This window comes from Fulvia fulva, chromosome 6 (genome assembly GCF_020509005.1).
Source record: "Fulvia fulva chromosome 6, complete sequence".
In the NCBI taxonomy this organism is placed as follows: domain Eukaryota; kingdom Fungi; phylum Ascomycota; class Dothideomycetes; order Mycosphaerellales; family Mycosphaerellaceae; genus Fulvia; species Fulvia fulva.
Window position 1 is genome coordinate 1 of NC_063017.1, and position 17,780 is coordinate 17,780.

The 17,780-nt window shown below is 53.4% G+C and overlaps 10 protein-coding genes across 10 annotated transcripts; 7 read left to right on the top strand and 3 right to left on the bottom strand.

Moving 5' to 3' along the window:
- Nucleotides 1-113: 113 nt before the first annotated feature.
- CLAFUR5_06621 (uncharacterized protein) lies at nt 114-422 on the top strand (the record flags this gene model as incomplete). The annotated part of the gene is made up of 1 exon (XM_047905769.1): nt 114-422. One exon carries the CDS (start codon nt 114-116, stop codon nt 420-422), a length of 309 nt encoding a protein of 102 aa, XP_047763412.1.
- A 113-nt stretch (nt 423-535) lies between these two features.
- Nucleotides 536-1,067, top strand: CLAFUR5_06622 (uncharacterized protein; the record flags this gene model as incomplete). The annotated part of the gene is made up of 2 exons (XM_047905770.1): nt 536-742; nt 792-1,067. 2 exons carry the CDS (start codon nt 536-538, stop codon nt 1,065-1,067), a joined length of 483 nt encoding a protein of 160 aa, XP_047763413.1.
- Nucleotides 1,068-1,314: 247 nt separating this feature from the next.
- Nucleotides 1,315-2,813, bottom strand: CLAFUR5_06623 (DNA-directed RNA polymerase I subunit rpa49; the record flags this gene model as incomplete). Its single annotated transcript, XM_047905771.1, has 3 exons — nt 1,315-1,478; nt 1,575-2,158; nt 2,248-2,813. The coding sequence occupies 3 exons, from the start codon at nt 2,811-2,813 to the stop codon at nt 1,315-1,317; spliced, it is 1,314 nt and encodes a 437-aa protein (XP_047763414.1).
- A 429-nt stretch (nt 2,814-3,242) lies between these two features.
- CLAFUR5_06624 (uncharacterized protein) lies at nt 3,243-4,190 on the top strand (the record flags this gene model as incomplete). Its single annotated transcript, XM_047905772.1, has 2 exons — nt 3,243-3,497; nt 3,549-4,190. The coding sequence occupies 2 exons, from the start codon at nt 3,243-3,245 to the stop codon at nt 4,188-4,190; spliced, it is 897 nt and encodes a 298-aa protein (XP_047763415.1).
- Nucleotides 4,191-4,349: 159 nt separating this feature from the next.
- CLAFUR5_06625 (uncharacterized protein) lies at nt 4,350-4,965 on the top strand (the record flags this gene model as incomplete). The annotated part of the gene is made up of 2 exons (XM_047905773.1): nt 4,350-4,841; nt 4,870-4,965. 2 exons carry the CDS (start codon nt 4,350-4,352, stop codon nt 4,963-4,965), a joined length of 588 nt encoding a protein of 195 aa, XP_047763416.1.
- Nucleotides 4,966-5,209: 244 nt separating this feature from the next.
- CLAFUR5_06626 (uncharacterized protein) lies at nt 5,210-7,447 on the top strand (the record flags this gene model as incomplete). The annotated part of the gene is made up of 2 exons (XM_047905774.1): nt 5,210-5,425; nt 5,459-7,447. The coding sequence occupies 2 exons, from the start codon at nt 5,210-5,212 to the stop codon at nt 7,445-7,447; spliced, it is 2,205 nt and encodes a 734-aa protein (XP_047763417.1).
- A 728-nt stretch (nt 7,448-8,175) lies between these two features.
- On the bottom strand, nt 8,176-8,633 carry CLAFUR5_06627 (uncharacterized protein; the record flags this gene model as incomplete). Its single annotated transcript, XM_047905775.1, has 2 exons — nt 8,176-8,552; nt 8,606-8,633. 2 exons carry the CDS (start codon nt 8,631-8,633, stop codon nt 8,176-8,178), a joined length of 405 nt encoding a protein of 134 aa, XP_047763418.1.
- A 1,315-nt stretch (nt 8,634-9,948) lies between these two features.
- CLAFUR5_06628 (uncharacterized protein) lies at nt 9,949-10,518 on the top strand (the record flags this gene model as incomplete). Its single annotated transcript, XM_047905776.1, has 2 exons — nt 9,949-10,032; nt 10,090-10,518. 2 exons carry the CDS (start codon nt 9,949-9,951, stop codon nt 10,516-10,518), a joined length of 513 nt encoding a protein of 170 aa, XP_047763419.1.
- Nucleotides 10,519-12,680: 2,162 nt separating this feature from the next.
- CLAFUR5_06629 (Ecp47) lies at nt 12,681-13,301 on the top strand (the record flags this gene model as incomplete). Its single annotated transcript, XM_047905777.1, has 3 exons — nt 12,681-12,940; nt 12,996-13,118; nt 13,172-13,301. The coding sequence occupies 3 exons, from the start codon at nt 12,681-12,683 to the stop codon at nt 13,299-13,301; spliced, it is 513 nt and encodes a 170-aa protein (XP_047763420.1).
- Nucleotides 13,302-13,313: 12 nt separating this feature from the next.
- CLAFUR5_06630 (uncharacterized protein) lies at nt 13,314-16,319 on the bottom strand (the record flags this gene model as incomplete). Its single annotated transcript, XM_047905778.1, has 6 exons — nt 13,314-13,645; nt 13,694-13,936; nt 13,982-14,406; nt 14,456-15,224; nt 15,707-15,798; nt 15,889-16,319. The coding sequence occupies 6 exons, from the start codon at nt 16,317-16,319 to the stop codon at nt 13,314-13,316; spliced, it is 2,292 nt and encodes a 763-aa protein (XP_047762868.1).
- Between the last annotated feature and the right edge of the window lie 1,461 nt (nt 16,320-17,780).

Sequence of the window (17,780 nt, forward strand, 5' to 3'; positions counted from 1 at the left end):
CTAACCCTAACCCTAACCCTAACCCTAACCCTAACCCTAACCCTGGTTGGCCGTATCACGCCACAACCAACCCAACTGGTCTCAGAACAAACAACCATGCCCCACTGAAGTCGATGGCAGAACAATGGGATCCCAAGGCTCTCCGACAGAACAAGAGCAAGATTGAGGTCGCGAAGCTCACCGATGTGCCTGGTACACCAGGTGGTCCTCCAGCTGTTGTACCAGCTGCATTGAGAACACCAGCGCCATCGACAGATGCGCTACCTGCTGACCTGCCTGCAGATTTGCAGAAGTTGGTCGCAGAGTCTGGTGCGAAGCCCATGGCCGAGCTGAACCGCAAGACCGCGCGGGTCCACCAGAGGGTCCTGGAGCATCAATGTCGCTCGCAGGCCGCTCAGAACACTCAACAGAACAGCGTATGACAACCTTTTCTTCCCTCGTAGATCATCTCACCTGTACCATTCTCACATCTTGAACTGAAGCTGACCACAATTGGTAGTCCTCCCCACCTTGGCTCGAAGTACTGCCGTAAGAAATGCGTATGACGGTCGAGTCGGCCTTGCGTGGCGAGGCATACACCCCGGAGAACGTCCTCAAGAAGAACAAGAAGCTGCATGACCATGTCTTGGAGTTCTTGAACAGACGGAGGGCTCGCAACCAAGAACAGAAATCTCGCGAAGCCAGAATCGCCGCGGCAGTGGCATCTGGTGCAACTGTCGAGGGCATGGACGAGAGGACATCGGTATGTCGAACCCTACGCCTAAACATTACAATACTAACAGTTACTACAGGCGTGGAACACTACCGATCTCACGAACCCCCAGCCCGAAGAGAACCGACAGAACTGGGGCAAGCAGGAGACTTTGGCCGCCTTCGGAGAGAGTCCAGAAGAACAAGAGACCGTCTTCGTACAAAAGACCGTCGTCACCACCGTCGACAGCGAGGGCCGGCGTGTAAAGGGTAAGGCGACAGTAGAACGTATCGGGGGCGACCCTTCATCAGCTGACGATGCTGGGGAGGAGAACGAGTCGACTGATGAGATCTGGTTCGAGAGCTTCGAGCAGTGATTGAGAGCAATGCTGTCTCGGAGAGGGGTTGGTAGTAGAGAATCGACTTCATAAGGTCAACAGCTCAGAAATGTTCCTTTGACATAGTGTCGCCGTAACCGACTGATTCATGCACTGATAGCAGAGACCTGAAATCAGTAGAGACTTGATGGCGCTGGAGCATCATTATCGTAGCGTTACATGGTACGTGGCAGAGTGCTTTCATGCCATCAATCCACCACTGCAGCTCAGACACACGATACACTCTTTACTTCTTCCGACCAGCCCTCGGCTTTGGAAAGTCCAGCGGTAGCTTGAGACGCGCGAACCTGGTGACTGCCTTTTCCGCCTTCTTGAGGTTGTAGCGGTTGGCCTCGGTCTCTGTAGGCGTAGACACCTTGCAGCCGAGCTCGTGGAAGTATTGAGAGATCACTGCGACACCCGTCAGTAAGCTGGATTCCAGACATGGTGCTCAGAGCTGCGAAGCTGCTCAACCGCCATTTGTGCACGAAAAGCTACAGCACGTACCTCTCTGCTCCAGCTTCAGGTCGTCCTTCAAGTTACTCGCATTCGTCGTCCATCCATCAATGTACAGACTCAGTGCGCAGATGTGCGTATAGAGGTTGTCCTGCTGCCACTTCCCAAGCGCTTGTCCCGTCTCATCCGCAAAGCGCCGCCGCACAGCATCCACAAGCTGCGACGGCCACGCCGAGAAGCGCTTGGCGATAATCTCCTTCTTGGGCACCTTCTTTCCTGCTCTTCCAGCATTGCTGAGCGCATCGTGAAACTCCAGCAGCAACGTAAGGTACCGCAGCGCTGTAAGTTTCGTGTGGTCGTCGGATTTGCCGACTGCTCCAACACGGAATGCTGGGAAGCGGTGGGAGAACTTGATGTCTTCGTCTTCGCGAGCTTTCTCTTGCCAGTCTTTGATGGGTACTAGCCGTGCGTCCGAGGGTGGTATGAGGGTATCGAATGTGTAGACGTCTTCCACGTTCTCGGCGGTGAGGTTCGGTCGGGGGATTGGTTTCGCGGCGAGCAGGGCTTCTGCTTCTTCGTCTTCGTTCTTTGCGGCTGCTCCTGCTGTGACATCGCCGACGCTCTCGAGAATGGCGCTGCAAAATGTTAGCTTATGCTTCTGGAGCGCATCACACCGTCGCTTCCGGTCAGTCAGTCTGCTTGACGGACCAGACGGTATACATACTTCTGCGAATCTGTGGCCTTTCCTTTGCCCTTCGTATCCTGTGAGATGGCATTCGTCGTCTTGCTTTCAATGGCTTTCTTCGCCTTCTTCGTACCAAACTCCTTGCCCAGCGCTTCACGTTGTTTCGCGATCGTGAGCCGTTCTTCTTCCTTCTCTTGTGCTTCCGATCGTAGTGTACTTCGCAGGTTCAGGTGATGTGCCGGCGTGACGCGAAGCTGCTTGGTAGCAGGATCGTAGACAGCGACATAGTGAGAGAGCTGCTGGGCACCATCGAGGGTGTGTGGTGTAGCTGTGTAGTCGAGTCGCGGGTGCTGTGAGGAGTGGAGGAGTAGATGATGGGTCGCGGGTTTCACTGCGCCGGTGCGCTTGGAGCTGGTGGCTTTGGACCATGCCTTGAATGGCACTTTCGGTGCATTTACGCCTGGCGCGGATAGCAGGACTGGACATGTGTCTTCCGAGTATGTGACCTTCATCTTGTCCCCATTGCCTGCAATCACCACCTTTTTGCTCGGGCCGTCGACCCCATTTGACTGCCGCTTTCTCTTCTTACTGTCCTTCTCGGCCATGTTGACGCGCTTCTGCAGTTCAGCGACAATCTGTGCAGCGAGAATGTATGCTGAAGTGCTTTTCGTATTTTTACCTTCACATGCGAGAAACTCGAAGGTCGGCGCGCCAGTCCGAGAACAGCCACTGCGTTTTTTGCTTGCGCGCCAATCAAATTGCGATGAGCTACGTCAGCCACAACTTTAACGCGTTGCATGGATGTTTGGTGGGACACGTCGAGAATCAGGTTTACATCTCCATCCATCTTTCACTTGCATTTGCAGCGTTCTGGTTTTGCACATTTTCTCCATCGACTTCTACGACACTTGCCTTGAAGGCTTTCAATCACGTCTTCCGACATCTCTAGATCTCGCAGCCTTCGAAAGCTCGAGGTGCGGCAAGCTACACACCCAAACAGAACAGACACACTACGACAGACATCACGAATCAGTATGGCAGATCAGGCCAAGGACGCGTCTTCGGGCGCTCAAGAGAAGGCACAGGAGGCTACGAAAGGCACGCCGCTGTCAGGTGCACATGAGAAGGTCAAGACCACAACAGACAGTATCCTGGGTGGTTTGGAAAGCTATGGCAGCAAGATCAGCAGCAAGGTGAAAGGCATGGTTGACTATGTCTTCCCTCCAGATAAAAGAGCATCGTTCCTGTCAAAGCTACAGGCTTTCATGCTTGCCAACCCGAAGCTATCTGTATGCAGGTCAATCGCTAGGGAACGATAGCCGTACTGACAATTTGTCTAGGCCTTCCTCGGCATGAACCTCGCTCTGACCGGCGTTCCACTTGGCCTCTTCGTACTCTTCAGCTTGACCGTCTTCATCTTCGCCCTCGTAGTCGCCCTGGTGATTGCCCTTCTCGTCGCTGTGCTATTCACGCTCTTCGCTGTCGGTATCGCACTGTTGTTCGTCTTCCCCGCTGTCCTCTTCACCACCGGAACAGCCTGCTTCCTCTTCCTCTGGGGTCTAGGAGGCTACTACATCCTACGCTGGGCCAACGGCGACAAGGAAGGGCCGTCAAAGCAAGCGCCAGAGGGCCAATCGATCGGCGACTCGCTCAACAGGATCAGTGGTGGTAGGCTGGACGGTTTCATGCAGAATGCACGATCACAGAATGCAAAGAACAACGAGACGGGGAAGAATGACCGACCAACGAAGCAGCAGAACAACACTCAGACGAAAGAGCATAGCACGTCGGAAAAGCAGGATGAATTTGCGGCTGGTCATCACGCGAAGAGTGCAGCCAACGACTCCGCCAAACACGTGGGCACGGCAACAAATCAAGCGACAGATGCAGTCTCCGGTGCCACGAAACCTGCTGCCAATGCCTCAAATACAGCAGGCACCATCAAAGGTGGCTTAAGCGGTGCCTCAGGACTGGGAGTGTAAGCATAGAAACATCTGACCTATCGCGGGCAGCGTGTATGAGCTCCAGGTCTTGGCCACGAGAGAATTTTATGGCTCAGCCGGGCAGATATCTGCGCCGACCTTCCTGCATCCGCACACTCTGCCCACCCTTTACCATATATCACATACACCATCAACAATATGGCTACGACACCTCCGGCCATCCTCGGGCTACCGGCAGAGCTGCGCACCATGATCTGGGAGCTGGTTCTGCTACAGGATCGGCCTGTCCTTCTGGCGCCGAGGCCACTCTTGATAGAACAAGGCAATTACTTCAAGCTGTGCAATTCGATCGAGCCTGGTCTGCTCAGTACCTGCAAGCACATTCGGAGCGAAGGACTGCTTCTATTCTACGCGTCCAATCGCTTCAAATTCGTGGACAATGGACCCCTGCTTGATGCCCCGAAGGGCTACTTGAGCCTCCTCAAATGGCTGCAGGGTACAGGAGACACCGGAATCAGTGTCCTTGGAGGCTTGGTCCTGCAGTCCACAGCTGTCTGGCCCGCTTACGCCATAGGTCGCCTACAATGGCCTGTTAGCGCAGATAGACCAGCTTGTACCGACATGGAAGCTGCCGAGATTCTTGCTCGCCGGGCCGCCGAGAGAATGGTAATCGTCCTGAGCCTTGCGGGAGTACGGATGTCCTGTATCGAGGTGGTAGGGCCAGATGTACCCGACCTTCAATATTCCAGAGGTTACTGGAACCAGAAACCCGATCTTCAAGACTTCAGAGGTTACTGGAAACAGGCCGTATTGAGGAGACTGGAGTTTGTGGGTCAACAAACGCTTACAATGTAGCAGCAGGAATGCTCCAGGTGACAGATACATTGATGGACCATGTGCATTACGCCTTCGACGTCACGTGCACTTCTGCGATCGAATCTGAAAGGTACATTCCGAGCGCCGAAGCCGAGCCCCGCTTTCCAACCCTGCTCACTTCACCGTCCTTCTGATCAAGCAATACACCAATTCCAGGCATTTGCATAACACAAAAGGCGGTCATGTCTTCTGTTTCGCCGCCACGAACGGTACCGGCCAAGCGCCGCAATGGCATGCTGCAGAGCTGCGAGCCTTGTCGTAAACGGAAGCTGTCTTGCGACCACAGGTTGCCAGCTTGCGGACGATGTGTCCGACGAGGAACCTCGAGTGTGTGTTACTATCATCCCGCTCCATTGACTAAGTCGTCTGCCAGTACTGCATCGGCAGCATCACCATCAGTGCGCACCATTTCGCCAGCTCCGGCCACACAGAGCAATGGAATCTTGCCGATTTCAACCCTGCAGAATGGCCACGCTGCACCAGGGCTGAAGGATACCACGCCGGCCATCAAGCTCCGACAGCCTAAGATTTTGAGTGTACCATCAGCAGGCATCCTCATGGAATCTGCCACGAAAGCCAAGAATGTGGGTTTCATGGGTGAATCCACCACAACTGCAGTCATCGCGGAGCTCAACAGCAGCCTCGGAATTCACGTCGCTGAGGACTCTATCGTGCAAAAGACTGCCAGCATCACCGACTCCAACGCGCGAAGTGGATCTGAAGTCCTTGCTTTCTTCCAAGACACGAACCTCCTCAAGAAGTTCCTGGACCGATGGTTCGTCACTGGCGACGGCTTTTTGATGTTTCGTCCAGTGTATCGGTTCTGGTACGATGGGCTTGTCGAGCTCATGCAGAGAATCAAGAACGACAAGTTCGATGCACTCCGGCGAATGGAGAAGCATGCTCTGCACATATGGCGAAATTCCCAGCAACCTCTTCGAAGCCATGCGAACATGTCTGCAAAGGAGTGGGCGCTTCAAGCCACAGGTGAGAATCTTCGATGGGAGACGCTTGGCATGTTCCTGGCACTTATAGGCAGCCTGACATCGATGCTTCCAGCTTGGGACCCTATCTTCAAGACTGATGCCGGCGGGCTCCACGAGAAGTCGAGGTTGGCCAAGCGCACACTTTATTTGCAGAACGTGTGCGCCGATCTCAGCAAGAAATGCGGAAGCCGTAACGATCTTCTTGCATGTGTGCTCTATGAGCGGGTGCTAATGATGGCCTTTGTTCACGGCGACACTGCCAACGAAGTCTGGACATCGTTCAGCGAAGCTTGCGATACCGCCGTCTTGATGGGACTACATCTCGAAATCAAGATGGACGCACACACGCCGTTCTTCCTCTACGAACTACGACTGCGGCTGTTCAATGTGATATACTCCATGGACAAGTTCCTCGCAACCTTCCTTGGACGACCACCACACATCAGCTACCGCTACTCAGTAGTGCAAGTCCCGCACGACCTCAGCGATGAGCAAGTCTGCATGGACCCCGCTGATCGACAAGCAGCACTCGACCGTCATGTCAACACATGGACAGTCACAGGCCGTCCGCACCGAGCTACATGGCGAAAAGCGTGGTCCATTCGTCACTTGCTTCGAGAAGACGTCCTGGAGATCGTCATTGGTCCGCACATCATGGATCTCCAAGCTCGCTGCGACTATGTGCGCGCTCAAGAGAAAGAAGCCATCGCCGCAATGCCTGAATTCGCGCGAACCAATCCAGAAGAACTCATCGACACTCTCAAGCGCGACCCCACCCACAAAATGGTTGGCCGAGGTGTCGAATGGACGCCCTTCGACGTGTCATGCCTCTTCGCCGTGCACTGCGGCATCCGCCATGCAGATTTCCTCATGGAGCGAGCCATCGTCAACAAAACAAAAGCCAACCCTGATCGACTCATCGCCTCCTCACGCAGTCTCCTGAAGCTGGTCTTGAAGGTCGTGAGTATCAAAGACTACCTCTCAGAATACGTCCTGGACATGACAGACTCTCTGGCGTTCTACGCTGTACCACCTGCCGGCGTCTTGGCGATGGAGATGCTGCGGCGTGATCAGATTAACGACCCCTACGACGACTTCCCGCGTAGCGAAGTCTTACAGCAACTTGCGGTCCTGATGCCGGCATTGGAGGCTGTGAGGCCAGACGAGGGCAACCATGCGCTGTGTACCATGGGCTTGAATGCTATCAGGAAAGTGCTCGATAGGTTACTCTCTAGGCCACGGGTGCCGGCGACAGTGGATACCAGCAGCGCTTTCATGGACAGTGCGCTCTTTGGGGCGAACATTGGCAATGATGCAGATTTTCTGCAATGGCTGGGGAATGTCGATTTTGAAGCTGGTAGTTGGCTGGATCCTACTGTGAATGGGGCAGGCTTTGAAGTGGGGGCTGAAAGTATGCAGACTGCTTCGGTTTGAGGTGATGTGGCCAGTGGAACTGCTGTCATCATTGCCGCTCTCCGAGAGCGGGAGGAGCGTTCTTCCACTCTCATCTTCCACATCAGACTGCGCACCTTCGGTTGGTACCAGATCTACTGCCCTTCGCTTTGGTACGTGGATTCGGCAAAGTGCATAGGGTCTTATTTTCCGAACATGGCGCCAAGAAGGTCACCGGCCGATACATCAGTGCCATGCAGTGTCCGCAGGCGCACACTCATAAGAGCACCACATTCGACATCTGTTTGAAAGAATCCCCAGCCAACGACAACCTGGCCGTGCTGTAACGAAACCCCCGACATGACTGGATCCTGAGCCGCCTAGGAAGGCCGAGAAGATCTTTCGCTCGCAACGCTTCTGCAAAATGCTGGTTTGCCTGTGCCCAGCTCAGGAAGTACTGCGGCGAGCTCGTAGTGACTATTGTTTTGAATAAAGTCTAGCGGCGTGGTCCTATGATCAAGATCGCAAAGAAGTCACTCGAGGTCCCGATATTCAGACCGATGTCTTCCCAAGACTGCATCACTACACAACATTGTCGCTGTCGCAGTCATGAGCGAGAGTATTTATAGCATCAAGTACGGTCGGTATGAAGCTATCTACTAAATCTTTCTCACACTTAAACAACATCAATTCTCCTGCATTCGCCGCCTTGGTCACATTTATGCGACATGTACCTCCCTTCCATATGTTGCCTTTAGCTTTGATCAAGCTCACTCCTGTGCGGCCACAGTGAAGTTAGGGTCCTGGGGCTCACTCAAGACCTTCGACCCAAACGTGTCCCGAGGCGCACTGCCAGGGAACGCCAACTCATAGCGAAGCTTCAAAGTGCGCTGCGTGTCTTCCTGATCGACCTTCGTCTGCTGGATGTAAGCAGCGATACTGACCTCCGGGCCTGGGGTGAGGCAGTAGACGTAGTCGCTGTCCGTATCGCTGACGGAGCAATGGTACGAGTCCGAGTTCTGGAAACTGACGTCGAAGTTGCTAGTACATTCCTGGTTGGGGAACGTGTCGGTGCACAAGGTGTGGAAGTCCTTGACGTTGAAGAAGAACGCTGCTGGAGCTGCTTTGACGAGGCCGGCTGAGAGGGCTAGGGTAAGGCTGTAGATGGCGAGACCATCGAGAGATTGGCCAAGCGCCCACTTCCGCCAGTGACATGGTATACCGTCATGGTTGTCCGATTATGTCGACAAGAGCACAAAATTGAAGTTGCGGAAGTAGGATGTCGCAGGATTGAGCGTGTTAGATACAGACGTCACCGCGACTCGTGTCAAGCTGCAGACGTCCTATGATACAGCCGCGTCGATCTCGCAGATACACACAACGACGCCATTGAGTGAGCGTATCGCAGTGCGACTAGAAAATATTCCGAGGATCATGACATGGGAGCTATTTTTGGTGGTCCGAGCTGCATGTGACAGTGGCCGTGTTACCCATTCGGGAATGCCATGTGCCTTAGCGTAGGAAGCGCACTAGAATGCGGCTACTCAATGTTAGATCAACATTCGGCTGATCTGCACCTCCTTGACGTTCATTCCTACAATCACTCTCGCGCCTCGACCATGTATGTCCTGAGCACTCTCTTGATGACTGCAATGCTGTTGGCCATTGGAAGTTCCATTCCTTCCAGCGAAAACCCAGGCCTGATTTCAAGACCTCAAAATAGCGATTGCGCAGACTGTGGGACAAATCATATCGACTGAGAGGTTAGTAGAAAAGACGCACATACGCCATGTTGGAAGACAGCTTGATCGATGTCCAGTGCTTCTTCGAAGACAATCGCTGACGTTATCGCACACAGGACGACCAATACCTTGGCAAAATGTCGCATTGTGCCACAATGTTGACCGAATATCGCAGCCTAGGTCATGGAATGTTGAGCTAGGTACGAGAAATATGCTGGACTGTATAGTTATCTCCGATAGATCAGATGAGGACCTCGGGCAGTGTCAGCCTTACTCCGCAGCTGTACACATGTGTGCAGAACGACGCACCAGAATACAAGCATCTCAGTTCCCAGAGTTCATGTGCTTTTATTTTCTTGTGGCGCCCAGTGCATCGGGACCATCGGATTAATCCGACTGCTAGAGTTCCCACAGAGTCTGAACTCAAGACGGACCCGACGTCATCTCGTCGAAGGATCTGGAGTAGGTTTGAGTAGTGCAGTGCGGAATTGCAGCGGCATTCCTAGTGCGGCATCCTTCAACAGCCTCAAATGCAACTCCACCGAAGACTGCCAAACATAGCAGAGCTGGCGGTGATGATCAGGGCCAGCCAAGCGAGGCCAGTATCGATATCGCTCTTCAAACGAATCACGGTGGCTGGGCGTCGTGAAGTCTTATCAGTTCAAACCTGCTTTCACATCTCGACAGAATATCTGCTTCCATCTTTCCTATCTACTATCGAACGAAGCGCAAGTCTCAAACAGAATCCTCCAGTACAGTCGTTGGACGTTACTCATCTTTACCGATCGGTCTACCGTCACAATGTTTTCAGCAACGATAATACCAGCCGCTGCTGCCCTTTTGCTCGCCACGTGTGGGAGCGTCGCTGGCCAGACAACGACCACAGTAGGCTTTCGCTGCCGCGCAATCCTCTTCTTGACCACTCTAACACACTGTGTCTAGGCTACGAGTGCTACAGCCCGACTCTGTGGACAAGCGGCTTTCTTGGAACAAAGCATCGACGGGAACCAGTACTGTTGTCCCGGATCTCTCGACAAGGACAAAGACAGCGGCGCGGATTACTGCTGCGTGGGCAACAACAATGGCCTCGCAACCAACACAGCGACAAGTTACGAGGCAGTCAGAACGGGCACCATTGCATCATGCTCCACGACCATCCATGTGACCGAGGCCGATTACACGAGCAAGGTCGAAGCTGCTGGTACAAAGTACGGAGTGTCATATGTGTCGAAGACTGTCAACGCTGCGACGAGAACATCTTACATCGCCGTCACGCCAACAAGCACTGGAGCTGCAGCCGCCGCGAAGACGCCGGCGCTGATGGCTGGTGAAGCCCTTCTAGTGCTCGGCGCTGTCGCTCTCGGGATGTGATATGAAGGCACGGCGTGAGCGTCGACTAGGTAGCATGTATCGAGCGTGAGAGACAAAGCGAGTCCTGCACCTGAGAAATTACCTTATGTACCTACCGTGCTGAACTCACCACAGCCTTCTGGTGGCGCATCTCGGGAGACCTATCCGAGCTAGTGCGTGTCTTAACCAGAGTGTCTGCATGATTTGGAGTTGGGCAGATGAAGCTTGGCATCTCGTGTTTTCGGCTTGCCAGAACGAGCTGCCGATCTAGAAAGCTGAGGCCGGTATCCCGCGTCACGAATGACGGATCAATGCCCTCGGATAGAACATGGCCTGCCATCAGGTCTTCTTTGGCCAGGTTCGCGTTTGGGACGCCTATTCTTAATGCCCGATACCCGACTCCTGGCAAACGTTCCCTATAGAAGTGTTCCCATAACCTCAACCGTACCCAATCTGCAAGCGTTGTTATTGACGTACCGTCATGACCACATGGGTCAAAGTTTCGAGCGTGACATGTCCCTGCGTGCAGCCACGAGTCCCAACGCCACTTCAGGCTCCTAAGGCGCCTGAATCGACCAGGTGTGGGAGAGTGGCAGACAAGCGAAGCGATGACAATAATCACAGCGATCCTTACCAGCAAAAGCGCCACGTTAACCTGTTCAAAGATGATGCATCAGTCCCTTAGAGTGCTTGACAGATTCTCGTCTGGAACTCCACCCCATGGTGAGTGCTCGACATCGGCATTCATAACGCTGCTTGCTCGTTTGATGGCAAGTAAGACTGCGAATGATCCCAGGAAGGTGTATCTCTGTCGATCGACCGAGACGTCCTGTTCAGTGGGAACTCGAGGACTTGGGTGCATCGCCACGCTCGCTACGGCCTTGGTCTTTACACGCCCTGTGGAATGGATCTGCAGCCCAGTAATGCCGGATCCAGGGTCCCATGGGCACACACTGCGTGCAGGGTTGTTTGCTTTCCGTCCCTCAGACATAAAGCTCTTCGGCGCTGTTAGCTCCTGCAACGTCCAGTTACGCTCGAACCATTGAATAGAGCAGAACTGCTGCTCAAAAGTTATAGACCGTACTTTCCCCCGGTCGACCAGTGAATGCTGTCAATACATGGTTGCAAGATTCGAAGGCTGCCGGCCATATTTTCAGTGGGAAGCGGTTGATCCTGGTTGCAATAGCACGAAAAAGTAGACATTGGCAGTCAAAGTACATGGAGCAGCAAGACGTACGGCTCACGCGTGACGCTACGCTGATGAGGATGCTCTAACGCCATGCTAGCGAATCGAGCAGTGTCTCTGTCTTGGCTAGTACTAAGCGTCAAGCAGCGACGACGACCTCGTGAGATGCCCTTGATCGTTGCCGTGAAGGTAGCCGAATACCTTTTTGACCATATACCGTAAACAATCAGGACGCTTTCACAACATGAAAAGGTCGTACCTTTCATCGGAGTAACACGCAGAGTGTGCGGAGTACATGCATCGGGTCGATCCGCAATGGGATGCGCTGTATGGTGCCACAGGCTTCGCCGCACCCCAGCTCGGATTCTCGCGTTCCGACACATGGTGTTGCTGGCTTGTATCAATTGCCACACACGCTCAAAATACACGATATGTAGCTCGAATTGCTCAGAATAGCATCGCGAATACAGAATTTGAGAGCCTGTGGGCACTATAGTGGGCTCCATGGTGTGTTGTTGTATGTGGTGAGGTGGTGAGAAAGCAAGAAACGCGTGAATCTCGACACGGGCGCATGAAGCTTTGGTGGGGCTCTCACCAAAATCCCATGCCGAAGCGTCAACACCAACCTCTCGGCAACACAACGTGTTTTTACGCGATATGAGTATACAGAATATGGAAACAGATAGCTGCAAACACATTGGGAAAAGAATCATGTTGATATGAGCAATATTGGTGGTGTTGATGATAAAAAGTCACTGGGGTGCGGCGACTGCTGGGGTGCGGCGAAGCTTGTGGCCTGTATGGTGTGCGTGACAGGGATGGTGGCGAAAGCACCGCTTGAGAAGCTAGACAAGGCTCGAGATCAGGGGACACCTCAAAGCAGTGTTTCGACCCTCTTGAAGACCCTCAAGGTTACTATCTTGAGTTCCACGAACGGAGTAGCCGAGATAACAATGTCTGATAGGCGGGTCTGGCGAGCGTGATGGGGAGTATAAGTATGCGTGGTCGGCCATCTTTTCTAGCCAGCCCCTCAGAAGCGCCAGTTAACAACATTTCCGCAATCATGCTCTCGTTGTTCCTTTTCCCAGTCGCTCTTCTTTCGCCCATCGCCTTAGCGAGTCCACTGGAGAAGCGAGCCATTACATGCTTGAAAGTAGGATCCATAGCCACAGCTAGCTGGACAAACGCAGCGGGCCAGAGATGCACTTTCTCGGGTATCGTGGGGAGCAATTACGGTACCAACTCTGCGGGTGGGGAGTGAGTACATATCACATGATGCGATGGCGAAGAGCTGTACTGACTCAGCAAACAGGTATAGCTGCAATGGTCGATGTGGCGCTGGCTGTTCAGGAGCATCGATCGGCAATGCATATACCCAAGACTGCTTTTCGCACGATATCTGCTCGTACTTCGAGAATGCCAGTGGTGGTGCCAGGTAAGTGCTGAAGTCCCAGTGTGGTTGCTGCGAAGACTAACGCTCTGTTCAAGGGACGCAAATTGTGGTGCTGCGTACAACTCTGCAATCGATGATACTGCGTTTGGCACCGTGAACGGCTGTGGACAGACCAATCCTTCGAACAATGCTCAAGCTCCAAGCGGCAGTCCAACTTGTTCATAGACCATCCGGGGCTCACTCCAGCCACCGTCGATCCAACCCTGTCAGGAAGTCGACGTCAACATCAACAAAACTCTTCCAGAAACCCACTTCAAGCCGCCATGGATTCGTCTGTAGCGCAAAGACAGTTCCCCGCATCATCTCTTCCAATTCCTTTCGATCTTTGCCCATCACGAGCACAATGTCTCTCTTTGCGAGAACATTGTTGCCGAGCTGAAGTTGCCACCTCTTGAGGCGGGTATCAAGCGTAGCTTGCATGTTGTATGCGCCACCATATCGTTCCTTTAGGTAGAACCTCCATTGCCAGCTACGGCCTTCACAATCTCTGGATGACCATGGGTCCCGAACTTCAGTGCCAATCATAAGTGGCCAGAAATGGGAGTGACCTCAAACACGAAGAAGGGCAAAGCGTACGCCGGGGTTAGCTATCCTGTATGCTTGCGCGATCTGGAGCAGGTCGATCTTTTGCCAGTCCGTGATGTTGGGTGGCGCACCGAGTGGAATGTCCCTACGGGTGCGGCGATAGTCCATGAACATAGTCGGTTTATGGGTCATCGGATCATCAGCTACGATGAGCCGGCCTGGTGGGTCTGAGTGGTGATAGGGTGCGATGATGCCGGCTTTGTACAAATGCGCTACTTGTGGGCGGCTGTCCTTATCCCATTCTCAAGGTATGTCACCACCAGGAGGATCATGGCTGTCAAGATAAGCTCCGGTCGGTGGCCAGATAGCCTTAAGTAGATCCGTTGCATCGCGCCAGTCCTTGTAGTATGGCTCTAGCGAAGCTTTGTAATCGTTGTCGACCAATTTTGTTGTCTCCTTAGGCGATCGTTGCCATTCGTCGATTTCAAGATTCCGAAGGCCAGGAAGGAAGAACAGCCAAACGAACACAAAGGCGTCGTCAATGTCCCGGCCCACCAAGCGATGCTCGCTGAGATGAACACCCAAATGGAACAGCACCTGCATCTGTCTGCCTCGCATGTAGCTTGACTTGCGGTTCAGTACCCTGGAATGCTCCTTCAAGCTCTGAAGCTCGGCATATCTTTCGAAAGCGCCTGGCTCGGATTGTGCAGCATGCCACTGCGGCTTGAACACCTTGGCACGCTCCCTGTCAACGTGCAAGGCAAAGGCTCGCTCTACATCTTCTTGGTGTAGACCATCGGAGAATGCGAAAATGCATCAGCTTCTTTCGCTGCGTTGGATCTGTTTCCACTGCTTCGAGGTCTCGATCGGTAATGTCATCTTCGCGTTTCTCGTCGTCTGATGCTTCGCTGTCGTCCTGCTCCCACTCGGATTCCTCCTCGCCGCGATGTGCATTACTGCGTCCTGTGTTGACAATCTCAGTCCGTGGCCCACCCCCAAACTCTGCCTCCTCGCAAGCAATGCATTCGCAGTCGGGAGCATCGTCATTGGGACATGCTTCGACTTGGGCATCCGAGCGATACTCTCTTCTTCGTGCCTCCTCCAAACCAGCTATCATGCTGCTACCCGACGTCTGGGAATGTCCAGCTTTATGGTTGTGGAATACAGCATTTTGCTGCTTGCGCGTTCCTGCTTTAGTCTTCACAAGAGTCTTACCCTTCTTCTGCTCGAGTTGGAGTTGCTTCTTCTTCTTTTGCACGTCCATACGAGAATTCAAATCCTCGTAGTCGTCTGAGTCGTCATCAGACTGCAAACCGTACACGAAGCGTCTCATGTTTGAGCTAGCTTCTTCCAGCTCACGAGTGATGCGGCCAGCGTGGCTGCCAGTAGCAGTGACGATCAAACCTTCTTGCTCTTCGGGAAAGAGAACTGCATCCTCTGTAGCATCAACATCGTTGTAGTAGCGGTCTACCTTCTCTTCCACGGTCATGTCTCGGACCTGGCCGTCCGCGGACATGAGCTTATATATCAATGCCATGAGATCCGGGGTGGTGACTTTCGTCTCTAGCAGATGAACTTGTCAGCATTGAGAACTCACTGATTCTTCAGCAGCATTTCTATGCTCTCCCGTAAGCGGTAGACGAACTGCAATTGCTGCTACACGTAGAGCAGCACTTACCACACGGACTCCTCGCCTGGCCTACCATCTCGGCATCTCCTCGTGTCTTTATCCTGATGTATGGTGCGCAGGATTTCCTCTGCTTTGCTGTAGCAATCCGTGACTCCAGTAAACCGATTGGCCTTCAGTAGCGCACCGTGAATTTTGTTCTCGAGTATCTCGTGTGGCTGGCCCGGCTTGAGGTCCCAGATAATGATGTCGTAATAGTCTCCAAAGCTGAAGCGGAAGTCGCTGAACACCGACTCGGAAAGCTGCTCAAACATATGTTCACCGACTTCGCTTTTGATCTTCCACTCGTTTTCGTTGCACGTCCAAGACCGGTCTTCTCTCGCGCTAGCCACCATTCCTGCTTAGGCGGCCGGACAACGATTCGACCAGTCTTGGCATCTCGTACCAACAGACAGAGCTCGTTCGTCATGAGCTGTAGATACTGTACGAATCTCCTCGAGATCGGATCGGCTCGCTTGATATGCGCACACCATACATTGCGAAACTCAACAATGTCGTGCGAGGTAGGACCCGTGCCACGCCCATTGATTTGGTGTCGACTGGTCAGGCTCTGAGCCGACTTGAATTGATACCTCGGTGAAGCCAAGCTGAAGGTACTGACTTCGCCCACGGTCCCCTGGCCACGTCGGCCATGATGGAGAGGGGAAGCGACCGTATACGGTGAGGGTGTTGAGCTCCCAGAATTCATCCCAATTGCGACAGAGTTGTATGGCGTCTCCAAACGTGGTACCCTTCGCTATGATGCAGAATTGAAGCCAACCACCTCGGGCCATCGACTTTTCGGAGGGATAGTTCCAGATGCTTTTGCCACACACTTTGACCTTGATGCGCTTGTTGGTAAACTCACCCATCTTATCCACATCACCGAAATCGACCTGAGTATCACCTTCGCGCTCAATGACACCACCATGACCCTGACCCTTACTCCTTTGGAGCTTGAGTTCGTGCTTCGATTGCCAGTAGTCGGGCATAGCAGCGTATTGTGCTAGAAAGCTGCGGCTTTTCTGCTTCTTGTCCAGAGCGCTGTCGTGTGCCTCTTGCTCGTCACTGATCGGATTTCCACCATCGACAACTGCTTCTTCGCTGTCAGAACGCGAGAAGTCGGCACAAGCATCTCTGATCTCTTGGAGACTCGGTTTCTCCAAACGCAGGCACAAATCACGCAGCTCGGGTACGGTGACTTCCGGGTCTTGAAAGAAATCTTCCAGGCTCGCCGCTCGTAAGGCTGCTGGCAGAAGTGCCGCCTGGGACAATAACAACCTACAGAGCAGCAGCTGTTTGATCTCCGCAATCTCTACGACCAACACGTCGACCTCGTCCTCGGGTAGGCCCAGTATCTTACCATGAGTCTCCACAGGTCTGTCGATCGTGCCTGCAAGTTGGGGAAAGTTGGAACCCGTTCGCCAGTCGAACGCCTCGCCCTTTAGCAAACGCTCTCTCACCTGTTCCCGCGTCTCGTTGACTTCGACGCGTGGCGTGGAGTCGTCGTTATCAGCGCCCGCGGCCCTCTGCCTTCGGTGAGTCGTCGAGTCTTTTGCCTGTTTCTTGGCTCGCTTCTTCTGGTTGCAATTTAGCACTTTGGCAGGGGCTGCCTTACCCTGGTGGCTTGCGTCCAGCTGAGGGTCAACATTCTCTTTCTCGACCACATCGACCTCTGGTTCAGCGCCTGCCGATATATGTCCTCAACATCTAATGAAAACATTGATTGAACCATCTTCGTCTTCGACATCGGCGGGAACTTAACGATCTCTTGGACTGTCTGGAGTGCCGTCGATGGCATGCGGCCTGCCGCTGCAAGATTGTGCCCCCTTTCGACTGGCACCCAGTATCATCCAGCATTCGCCAGATCTTGCGTGACAATTTACCGGTACCCTCCGTGCTCTGCTCGGAGCCACTTTGTGCAATGTCTCGGCTGACTCTGATGCTGCGATCCTACGGATGACGCCGATCCCGACGTCGGGCCTGTAGGGAGGCGACAACAAGCAACGACTAGCTAAAACTCATCAGAGCGACACCACTGCTGGCCACGAACGAATCGCTGTCATCTCAATGCCCTCTCCTCCAACCTTGAAAGTTTGTTCTGCGCGGGCACGAAGAAAAGCCACAAGCTTCGCCGCACCCCAGCAATCGCCGCACCCCAGCTCGGATTCTCGCGTTCCGACACATGGTGTTGCTGGCTTGTATCAATTGCCACACACGCTCAAAATACACGATATGTAGCTCGAATTGCTCAGAATAGCATCGCGAATACAGAATTTGAGAGCCTGTGGGCACTATAGTGGGCTCCATGGTGTGTTGTTGTATGTGGTGAGGTGGTGAGAAAGCAAGAAACGCGTGAATCTCGACACGGGCGCATGAAGCTTTGGTGGGGCTCTCACCAAAATCCCATGCCGAAGCGTCAACACCAACCTCTCGGCAACACAACGTGTTTT